At 38.2% G+C, this 12,135-nt stretch overlaps 1 protein-coding gene across 2 annotated transcripts in view; it reads right to left on the bottom strand.

Moving 5' to 3' along the window:
- Positions 1 to 5,941: 5,941 nt before the first annotated feature.
- Positions 5,942 to 12,135, bottom strand: part of cyld2 (cylindromatosis (turban tumor syndrome) 2) — a 28,422-nt gene continuing 22,228 nt past the window's right edge. Inside the window, exons 12-15 of one of the 2 annotated variants that reach the window (XM_087994768.1) lie at positions 10,841 to 10,949; positions 10,255 to 10,373; positions 9,937 to 10,141; positions 5,942 to 6,365 (exon numbers count right to left, since the gene is read on the bottom strand). In XM_087994768.1, the coding sequence (XP_087850894.1) occupies positions 6,190 to 6,365; positions 9,937 to 10,141; positions 10,255 to 10,373; positions 10,841 to 10,949 (609 nt within the window). In that variant the 3' untranslated portion in view covers positions 5,942 to 6,189. The remainder of the gene's footprint in view (positions 6,366 to 9,936; positions 10,142 to 10,254; positions 10,374 to 10,840; positions 10,950 to 12,135) is intronic. The other variant, XM_043710745.2, reaches the window with a different exon arrangement.

The following is a 12,135-nucleotide window of genomic DNA, read 5'->3' as shown; positions in this document are numbered from 1 at the left end:
GTCTATAGTTCCCTGGCCTGTCTTTACCGCTCTTATTAAACAGTGGTACCACGTTTGCCAACCTCCAATCATCCAGCACCTTATCTGTGACTATCAATGATACAAATATCTCAGCAAGAGGTCCAGCAATCACTTATTTAGCTTTACAGAGTTCTCGGGTACACCTGATAGGTTCCGAGGATTTATCCACCTTTAACCGTTTCAAGACATCCAGCACTTCCTCCTCTGTAATCTGCAAGACGTCACCATCTATTTCCCTACAGTCTATATCTTCCATATCCTTTTCCACAGTAAATACTGATGCAAAATATTCATTTAGCATCTTCCCATTTTCTATGGCTCCACAGAAAGGCCGCCTTGCTGATCTTTGAGGGGCCAATCTATTTCTTTCTTAGATATGTGAAGTGACTTTCCCTTTACAACTTTGTGTTGGGTATTCCAAAGGTTCCCCACCTTCTGAGTGAAGGAATTTCTCCTCATCTCTGTCTGAGATGGCTTATCCCCTATCACAAGGTAGAGAATCAAGCTGTGTCCCTTTGATATGCGATAGAACATCATTCCTGCATACATATCAGTATGGTGAACCTTCTCTGCACTCCTCCTATGGCAAGTATATCTTAAGTAAGGAGACAACGTATACAGAATGTTTTAGATGTAGTCACAAAATCCCTGTGGCGTTACAGTATGCCTTCATGGTTCCAGTATTCAAACCCTCTTGTAATGAGGGCTAACACACCATTTTATCTTCCAACTGTTTGCTAACCTGCAGGCTTGCTTTCAGTGACCAATGTACATCAACCAACTATACCATTTAAATAATACTCTGCCTTTTTGTTTTTCTTATGAAGTGAACAACTTCAAATTTATCTAAGTTATGTTGCATCAGTCATGCATTTGATCACTCAACTTGTCTAATTTCACTGAAAACTCTAAAGGTTCTCCTCATCACTCTGACACCCCATCTAGTTTTGTGTCAACAAACGTAGAAATATTACATTTGTTTGCTTCATCCAAATTGTTGGTATATACTGGGAATTTTGGGAGCCCAAGCACTGATCCCACGTTACTGCTTTCCACTCCAAAAACAAACCCATTTATTCCTATTCTGTTTCCTTATACTCCAGTCCCCTAGCCACAAGGGTCAATGTTCCACTAGATTTCTCGATCTGTGGTGTTAAATAGCATATCAAGATCATAAGTTGTTCCTGTCTGATAGCTAATTCTCTATCCAACCAGTATGTTACCACTTAATTCCTTGTGCTTTGACTTTGTGGGACTCATTAGGTATGTTAAACATGACTTTCTTGCATAAATTCATATTGACTAACTTTTTTGTGGAATGCTATCATATGCAACTGACATGTTAACCAACTGACTGGATGATACAGTATAGCAAAGGAAATACAATTTCCGCTTCCTCTGCCAAAACCAGAGGAAAAAGAATGCTGAAGCAAGGCCATGTTAGGAGGGTGCCTGAAAGCTTGAATAAAGGTGGGTAGATTTTAAGAAGGGCTTTAAAATGGGAAAGATCTAGCTAAGTAAGACACATGAGAAGCAAGAAGATTCATTTCCTCAATATCTACTATATATTTACTTGCTGTTGAGTGGTCAGGTTGTCACATTTAGAGACCATAATTTAACATGACACTAACTCCATGATGCTCCTTAAAGCTTTTATTAAAATTTTATTCCCTCTACCAAAGCCACCAAGTTCCTCAAATTGGAAAATAATGAGTATCATGTCTAGAGAACAGCAATTCATGACAAGATGAAGAGGAACCATGGGTGGCAAACTGTTGAACAAAGCACTGCTTTGCTACAAGCCTTGAATCAATCATGTGTCAAGACATTGCTATATTTATACCAATAAGATGAAATAATCTTGTCATGTATTTTGGACAAAATACTACTGTCACGTTGCAGGATCCTGTTAATGACTCAATTTATGATCTTAACATGCTACTTTAACATCACCGGTCTAGAAAACATACAACTGAAAAAAATCAAGAAATCTGGTAGAATATTGGACTTTGTGGCTAGAGGACTGGAGTATGAGGATGTAGAAGTTATGCTTCAGTCATACAAAAGCCTGGTTGGATCACTTAGACTACTGTGAGCAGATTAGAAAGGATATATTGGCCTTGGACAGAATACCAACTAGGTTTACAAGAACAAATCTTGGACTTCAGGGGTTAAGTTTTCAGGAGAGATTACAAATTAAGCCTGTTTTCTCTAGAATACAGAAGGTTATGGGGTGTTCTGATTGAGGCCTTCAAGATATTAGCAGGATATAGCCGTGTAGATAAAGTTAAACTATTTCCATTGTTTGGGGATTCTAGAACTGGGGGGCATAGACTTAAATATTAGGGCCAAGCTATTTAGGAGAGATTTTAGGAAGCACTTCTATACACAAAGGGTAGTAGATGTTTGGAAGTCTTCCACAATGGATTTGCTAGATCAGTTATTGAGTTAAATCTGAGACAGATAACTACTGGTTAAGCAAAGGTGTTAAGGGGTATGGGCCAAAGACAGGTATATGGAGTTAGACCACAGGTCAGCCATGATCTCATTGAATGGTAGAATATGCTTGAAAGGCTGAAAGAAACCGGAACAGGCCAAAGTAATTGTAAATAGTAAATTATTCCTAGAGTTTTTCTTTTCCGAAAAACTTTAATTTCCTGTTTGTTTTCTAACTTAATCCAAACTCTAACTCGTAGTTTTTCTTTATGTATCTGATTTAATTCTAATTCACCTCATTTTGCTTTGGTGTTTGCTGATACTTTCTCGATGCTTTTACCATTGGGATCATCATCACGTCCCATGGGTCAGCACCAGTAATCTCCATAAACCTTTTACAGTTTAAAAAATGGTAATATTATAAATTGTCGGCAGTGTTCTGTGTGATATTTAACACTTTGCTGCCTTAATAAAGGAAAATGCTATTTGTTGAAAATAGAGTATTAGTTAGCATCCAAGGAAAGGATCAGAACAAGCTACGTAAAGTAAGGGGAGCAAAAAACTTATGAGAGTGTAACAAATAATATTAAATGGGTCCATTGTTAAATTTATCATAAGTAACAAGATTAGGTAATTCTATTCAATCATGGATGATTAGTAATGATAATTGTACAGCACAATGCCTCATTTCTGATATTTCTTTACATTTTTGACAAAATTGATTTTTTTTTTCCAGAAATAAATTGGGGCTGTCATTAACAATTTCATGTCTTTTTTTATTCCAATATATTTAAAAATGGAACATTCCAACCTCGTGACGAAGTTGCTGAATATTTGTGCATTGTAGCTACTGCCTGCTCAGAGTTGAATTACATTTGCTCTGAATGTGAAAGAACCAAAAAATCCAGTTTTGGAAGTCAGAGTGCTCTAATTACAATCAACAGAAGTTTATCCGTGATGTGAAATCTAACACTACACAAATTTGATATATTAGAGTTACTTCTGCTCACTTTAATTGGTCTCTTTGTTGACAGTATTAGCAAATAGAGTTCCACAACCATTAGAGCAGCAGCAAATCTTTTTTTCTATATCGAGCTTGGTAACAGTGAAGACAGATTGTTGAATCCACTACCTCTCCCTTGCTTTAATGGAGATTGGTGAATAGAAAACTTACTTCGTTGCCTGTTGGTATGGCTAAAATCGCAGAAATGTCCAACCCAGCAATTACATTGCTTTTTTTCATAGATGGACGGTGAAGTCATTACAAGCCATCACCAAAACACTGGCACTTATTTATGGGATGTTGTCTAGGCCAGAATTTATGACCCATCCCCTTGTTGCCCTTCAGAAGGTAATGGCGAGCTGCCTTCTTGAACTGTTGCAGTCCACTTACTACAGGTAGACCCACAAAGCTGTTGGGGAGGGAACTGCAAATTTTTCCTGCAGCAACATGGAAGAAATGGTGATATGTTTACAAATCAGGATAGTGAATAGCTTGGAGGGGAAATTGCACAGGGTGGTAGTCCCATTTATCTGCTGCCACTGTCCTTCTAAATGGTAATGGCCATGGATTCGGAAGGTGCAATGTAAGGAACCTTGGTGAATTTCTGCACCTTACAGATATACACGCTGCTGCTACCCTGCATTAGTGGTGGAGTGAGTGAAAACTTGTGGATGCGATGCCAATAAAGTGGGCTGCTTTTCATAGCCTCTTCCTGCACTGTATGGATTCTATTTGGCCCATCAAGTCTGCACTGACCACCCCCACCCTATTCCTGTAACACTGCATTTACTATAACTAATGCACCTAGCCTATACATCCTTGAACACTATAGGGCAATTAGTACATTATTGGACTGTGGAAGGGAATTGGAGAACCTATGCAGACACACGGAGAATGTGTAAACTCTACGCTGTCACCCAAGTCTAGAATCAAACCCTGGTCCCTAGTACAGCTAACCATGGAGACACCATCGATGATGTCATGTTTATAGTGTTATTGGAGTTGTTCTCAATCAGGCAAAGGGAAATCTTTACATTCCTAATATATACCACTAATGAACAGGCTTTCAGGAGTCGGGAGGTGAGATACTCAGTGAAGGACACCTAACCTCTAGCCTGCTTTGTAGCCATTGTCTTTATATGGCTAGTCCAGTTCAGTTTTTGGTCAATGGTAAGCACACCCCCATCACCATGATGCTGAAAGTGGGGGGAATTCAACAATGGCAATGCCACTGAATGTCATGGGGCAGTGGTTATGCGCTTTCTTGTTTGAGAAAGGTATTGTCTGGCACCTGTGACAAGTGTTGCATGCTAATTATCAGTGCACACCTGGACATCACCCAGGACTTGGTGCATTTGGACATGGACTAGTTCAGTATGAGTGCTAAATATTGTGCAGTCATCACCAAACATCCCACTTCTGACCCTATGATATAGGAGAAGTCATTGATAAAGCAGCTAAAGATGGTTCAGCCTCAGGCACCACTTTGCACTCTGGAGATGTCATGAAGGTGAGATGGTAAGTAATGCAAATTAAATTATACTTATCATAAGACCACTTGTCAAAATATAGAAATATTTATTCACAATTATCAAGAGGAGTGGATGGAATTGAAATGACCTTCAAAACACAGGTTTTTAACTAACTGATTCAATTGTGGTAACTCATTGGTGTCCATCACCACACTTTAAAAACATTCCGTTCTCTACCTAACTGCTGGATAGTCAAGATGATCATTGACTAGATAGTTGAATCCTCAGTTCCTGGCACAGTTGGCACTCCCAGAAAATTGTAGGCCTGCCACAATTTTTCCAAACTTTAATTAATGAATTTAAACTGAACCAAGATATCCCATCATAGCTAGTACAGTAACAGTGACCATACTTGAAAATGGTAGACAACCAGATTATTAAAAACCCATCTGGTTCATTATTGTCCTTTGGGGAAAGGAAATTGTTCTTCTTTCAGCCTTGTGATGTCTCCAGACCCTATTAGCATATGATGGACTCTTAAATGGTCAAATAAACCACTGTACTTCAGGCCAGTATTTACTGCCAATCTCCAATGGACACATTGCATGAATTAATTGAATAGAACAGGAAGATTAGTAACAATGATTTTTGTGGAAAATGAGTAATTGCTTCATAAAAATTAGATTATACGTTCTTTCATTCTTACATCGTTTATTCAGATAGAAAATTATGTCTGGCATAGGATGTGTGCATGTAATTATAACATTGCAATTGTATTAATGGAAGATATTTCTCCAATAGTTATTGCAGATTTAATTTATATAACAGTCTGATTTCCCAACATGAAAGTCCAGCTGTTTGTACCATATGGTCAAGAATTTATTTTCTTTGCTACAATCTGTAGCCAAACTACACCTACCAAATCCAGCAACAGCATCTAGGCTTTATCTTCTGATTCAATAAACCCTGTGTACTTGCTTGTGTCAATACAACAAATACTAGATGAGAATTAGTTGCATCAGACATTTATTTAAAACAGGTTTAAATTCAAAATCAAAATACCTAGCCATCTTTACAAAGTTGTTTTGTCATGCACAGCATTTCAGTCGAAGATAGTATAGGAGCATTTGTCAGACCTATTACTTCCCATTCAACGATCTCCATCACTCAAGGATATTGAACACTGAAGAAAAGACTATTTCCAATAACTTTCTGAAAGGTCAGTTTCACTATCAGCCTTTTGAATTCTGTTGCACATCATTTATACAAGCACATCCTTGGGCTTTGATACATGCACATATAGGCATCACAAAAAAGTCTCTTTGCAAATCCATCAAGCTGCTTCAGGTCTGTATAAGCCAGAATGTCCTCTGACATCAGCAGGTAATCACCTATTTGTGGACAATCTGTTATCTCTGGAATATTCTCATCACCTAGAGTAAGGACAACAGGTTGGTCAGTGAAATGAGACAGGCATCAATCTATGCCTAAAGAAAATGTAGACTGTACCATATAAAGATGTTTGGTAAATGGAGTACAAAATTGTGGATTTAAATATATAATGTATTATATAAAAGACACACTTCCTTACTTCAGTGTAAACAGAAAGCAGACTGGAGAACAAATAAAGCAAATTTCAAAGCACCAACAGAACAAATAGGTTGCTCTTTGAGCACAGAAATTCTAAGTAATTTACAGAGCAGAAACATTTAATACAGAATCTTCAGTGAGTCAAATGACTTCGGGTTTAACAAATCAAAATAAAAAAATTAATTTATAGTCTTGAGACATTATAAAGAGGCATAGAGAGGTACATCACAGAAACAAACCCTTTGGTCTAACTGGTCTATGCCAACCAGATATCCTAACCTAATCTAGTCCCATCTGCCAGCACTTGGCCCATATCCCTCTAAACCCTTCCTATTCATATACGCACCTAGATGCTTTTTAAATGTTGCAATTGTACCAGACTGCACCACTTCCTCTGGTAGTGCATTCCATACATGCACCACCCTTTGTGTGAAAACATTGCCTCTTAGGTCCCTTTTATGTCTTTCCCCTCTCACCCTAAACCTATGCTCTCTAGTTTGAATTTACCCACCCCAGGGAAAAGACTTTGTCTATTTATCCTATCAATGCCCCTCATGATTTTATAAACCTCCAAAGGTGACCCCCTCAGCCTCCAATGCTCCAGGGAAAACAGCCCCAGCCTATTCAGCCTCTCCCTATAGCTCAAACCCACCAAACTTGGCAACGTCCTTGAATATCCTTTTTGAACCCTATCAAATTTCACAACATCTTATAGAAAGGAAACCAGAAGTGCACACAATATTCCAAAAGTGGCCTAACCAATGTCCTGTACAGTTGCAATATGACCTCTGAACTCCTTGACTGAATGCTCTAATCAATAAAGAAAGGCATACCAAATGCCTTCTTCACTATCCTATCTACTGGAGACTCCACTTTCGAGGAACTATAGACCTGCACTCCAAGGTCTCTTTGTTCAGCAACATTCCCCAGGACCCTACCATGAAGTGTATAAGTCATGCTCTGATTTGCCTTTCTAAAATGCAGCACCTTGCATTTATTAAATTAAATTCCCACTGGCCCATCTGATGTTGGGCTAACCTTTGCTGTCCACTATGCCTACAATTTCAGTGACATCTGCAAACTTACTAACTATACCAATGTTCACATCCAAATCATTTACATAAATGATGAAATGTAGCGGACCCAGCACCGATCCTTGTGACACTCCATTTGGTCACAGGCCTCCAAGCTGAAAAACAACCCTCCATCATCATCCTCCCTCTCCTACCTTCGAGCTAGTTCTGTATCCTAATGGCTAGTTCTCCCTTTATTCCATGAGATCTAACCTTGCTAACCAGTCTCCAATGAGGAACACTTGTTGAATGCCTTACTGAAGTCCAGATAGATTACATTCACTGCTCTACCCTCATCAATCCTCTTCATTACTTATCTAAAATACTCAATCAAGTTTGTAAGACATGATTTCCCACGCACAAAGCCATGTTGACTATCCCTGATTAGTCCTTGCCTTTCCAAATACATGTACATCCTGTCCCTCAGGATTCACTCCAACAACTTGCCCACTACCAACGTCAGGTTTACCGGTCTGTAGTTCCCTGGCTTTTCCTTACCGCCCTTCTTAAACAGTGGCACCACATTAGCCAACCTTCAGTCTTCTGGCATCTCACCTCTGACTATCGATGATACAAATGTCTCAGCAAGAGGCCCAGCAATCACTTCCCTAACTTCCCACAGAGTTCTAGGACACACATGATCAGGTCCTGGGGATTTACACACTTCTATGCATTTCAAGATATCCAGCATTTCCTCCTCTGTAATATGAACATTTTTCAAAACGTCACCATCTATTTCCACACATTCTATATCTTCCATGTCCTTCTCCACAGTAAACACTAATTTAAATACTCATTTAGTAATTCCATCTCCTGCAGCTCCACACATAGGCTGCCTTGCTGATCTTTGAGGGGTCCTATTCTCTCCCTAATTACCCTTTTCTCTATGTTTTTATAAAATCCCTCTGAATTCTCCTTAACTCTATTTGCCAAAGCTATCTCATGTCTCCTTTTTACCTTCCTGATTTCTCTCAAGTATAGTCCCACTGCCTCCAAACTCTAAGGATTTAGAATTAAAAATGACTGCTTTTTGAAATTCAAGGAACTGCACTATAACTTTGCACACAAAGGTTCCATGATTAATTAATGTACGGTGGTGGTAGTCGAGGGATAAATGTCGGTCAGGAAACAGGAGAATTATTTGATCTTCTCTGAATAGTGCTCTGAGTTTTCCAGAGTCCATAGTGCTACCTAAGGACAGGTAATACTATGTGCAGACAGATGATACCTCCATTTAATGCCCCAATTAAAATATGTCACTTTCAATAACACCATAATCCCCTGATATTGTATCCTGGGGTTTGAACTTGAACCAACATGCTATGATTCAGAGATAGGTGTTATCATTAAAGCAAACTGTAATGTGCTTATCTGTTGTTCAGCAAGAAGTGGGATTCTAAGTGCGTTATCATAACATTGTTACATTACTGTCTAATATCAACTCAAAATCAATCAGCCCTTATCCTTTGAAGACGCTGGGTTGTAGGAAGTGGCGATTGCTTTATAATATATCAACTGCCCTTGCTTTCAAGTAAGTCAATCTAGTTAAGGCCAAAAGATATATTCAGGAGAATATCAGAATAAAGAAGAAACTGCTTTGTTTTAGAGGTAGTGAAGAACGTATGTACTAGGAGTAGGAGTTGTCATTCAGGCCCTTGAGCCTGCTCTGCCATTCAAAGCATCGTGGTTGATCTGTTTGCATTGCAGATTATTTTAAACATTTTTGAAAATTAAGTAATATCCATAAGTACAGATCCTGAGTCAATTTGAGATTCTGATTCGGCATGTGTCCAGGTGTCACAACAACTATTTCACTGCCAGGGGAGAATTTGATATGTCATCAAATGTACAGTCCACTTTATCAAATTAAACTGCTCATTTTTCAGTAGTTACTGAAGATGGATTAGGACAAAAGGAGAAGCTCGCAAGAAATGCTGTAAAGACTGACCTAACTACCACAATCCACAGAAGCAGCAATTCTTCATTCAGTCATCCAGCAAATTTTAACATAATACCAATATATAGAGTTCCCAATATTAGAAAACATTTAGATAATGATCACTAGAGTTGCTTCAGTACTATCACTTTTCCACTCCCCACCAAACAACACATTTTATTTCTTCCACTGGTAAGTAATTACGAAATTACATGGAGGGAAGACATGGGAAGGAAACGAAAAGGGGAATCTTCTGTAAAATCCCAATTCGTTTTGCTTTGAAAATGCAATAGGCTAAGTAGGTTAACTATGTGACATCTGTGGTTACAGTGGATGCTCATTGGAGAATCAATGAGGACTCGATGGCCTCTACCTGCACCGTAGAGATTCTATAATAGAAATTACCAATTCGGTCAGCCATACTGTCAAAGAAAAGCCATGAGTGTTTGCTGGGCCCGTATTTCACAAATGAAACATAATGGCTGGTTTCAATGCAAAGCACTGCAAACAATTCCATCCTGTGTCGTGGAAAAGGGAATCCAGCAGAAATGTCTCTTGGATATGGAAATTTTCTGAATTGGTGGTCCTTCCTCTCCTTATGGGAATGAACCTGTGGGAAATGTCATGAGAAAAGATATCAGAACAGTATTAGAACAGAAAGCATAACTAAAACAAGTTGCACACAACTATTCGCTTTCAATTTTTAAAATTCAGTATTTGTACCTGTTTATTGCAAGTGATGCAGTATTGTTTTATGGCACCAGGATGAAGTGTTGGGTCCAGAAGACACTGGGCACATTCATATTCTGCCACTTCTCCACATATAAAGCACTGCCTCAGAGCTACAAACAACCAAATGGCCATATTCTTTACACAGCCTGAAATGCACTATTAGCCATCTCAACATTTAGCACATTCACCGTCACTCCCACCCAACTCTATGTCAAGTATGTTTTGAGTTGGGGTGGACCTATACTGATAGTGGGATAGGATAACCTGTACAAAATGGGTTACAAGATCAACTGCATAATTGATTATGTCTGTGATATAAAACAAGTGACAACAAAAGTTATTTCAATCTCTACACTGCATGCAGTAGTTACGAAAAATCTGCAATGCTTTCTAACAGACGCTGCCTAATTACACCGACCATACAATATTGATACTAGCAGGTGAGTAATTACAAAATGGTATGTTTCCCGCTACTGTTCATTAATTCACTTGTACCATTTCAGGACATCAAGCAAAAGAAAATATTGCTGCCTTTTGATACCTTTTGTTCAATAACTAACATGGAGCTAATACTTACTGTTATTAAGCAAATTTGTGATATCTAGTTCCAATGAGGGAATAATCTTTGGGAACATTTTAAACTGTTTTCCAAATCGTGGCATCTGAACCAGCAGGCATGATGGGATCTGAAATAAGAAACAATGCTCAAAGTGGTGGAGGATTCTAGCAGACACTGTAACAGCTCAAGATCATACAGATTAGGCAGCAAGCAAAAACCTTGCTACACTGTCCCAATATGTCTTAACTCCCTATCGCCCACTGCACAAAACACTTCACTATCCACACCAGCCATAATGTTCTCTACTTTCCCACTACTGCCAAATTATCAGCAGTTTCCAACTAAGTGGGGGAAGTGATAAAGTATTGGAGAAATAATAACTAAAATCCTCCATATAGTAAGTCTCCATTTTGAAATAATAACTTGACTCTTAAAATGGCTAAGCTCAGTGACCATGGGAACGGAATATGAAATGCACGAATTTTGGCAAACGCTAGCATTTGTCTCTTTCTCATGACGTTTGCTATAACAAAATGGCTAGAATATAGATCGTAACCTAGATATTAATCTATAATTGACGTAAATAATGTCACATAAATGGCTTTTGTTTAACCTATGTGAAACGACACAAAGCATTAATTATCTGGTTCACATGCAGTAACACAAATAAAACCACATCAGCAGCTTGGTTTATCAATACTAAATTTATTATATTATGTAATGAGAACCTAATTAATAAAGAAACATCATATGATGAGAATTAGAGAAAATGAGATAATCACGCAGCTTAAGAGTATAAATTATGCTGCAACCTTAATAGAATTGAGATCTTTTATTAGCATATTCAGCGATATCTATGATTGATACTCTGGATTATTGACTATTGATCTCGCGCTGGATTAATTACAATAAAGTGTGTTTTTTGTAACTTGTGTGATTTGAGAATTTCTGCGTTATCAGAAAAATGGATGTGGGGTTGGGCTGTACATGTTCTCTAGACTGAACCCAGACAGTAAACGGAGAACGCTATCAATCTGTTCATAATTCAAATCAAGTCCCAGTGATTAATGTAGACCATACAATGTGAATTTGTTTTTTAAACAGTTATAAACAGAGTGTAATTCATTCTCTGTAACACCCATGACAGCATATAATAGAACTTCCTTCACAAACCATAAGAAACAACTTTTAAAGTTGAGAAACACAAGGCATGAATCATTTGCTAGTAGGCTTTTAAAAAAGTGAAAGCACTGATTATTGAGGTAAGGCTACTTTTAATTCAAATTATCTGATAATTCAAGTATTTTTTAGAC

This window comes from Chiloscyllium plagiosum, unplaced genomic scaffold, assembly GCF_037043375.1.
Source record: "Chiloscyllium plagiosum isolate Xiang-an unplaced genomic scaffold, Cpla_swu_hap1 HiC_scaffold_15, whole genome shotgun sequence".
Taxonomy (NCBI): Eukaryota; Metazoa; Chordata; class Chondrichthyes; order Orectolobiformes; family Hemiscylliidae; genus Chiloscyllium; species Chiloscyllium plagiosum.
Note: the sequence above shows the minus strand (reverse complement) of the source record. Positions and strands in the feature narration are given on the sequence as shown.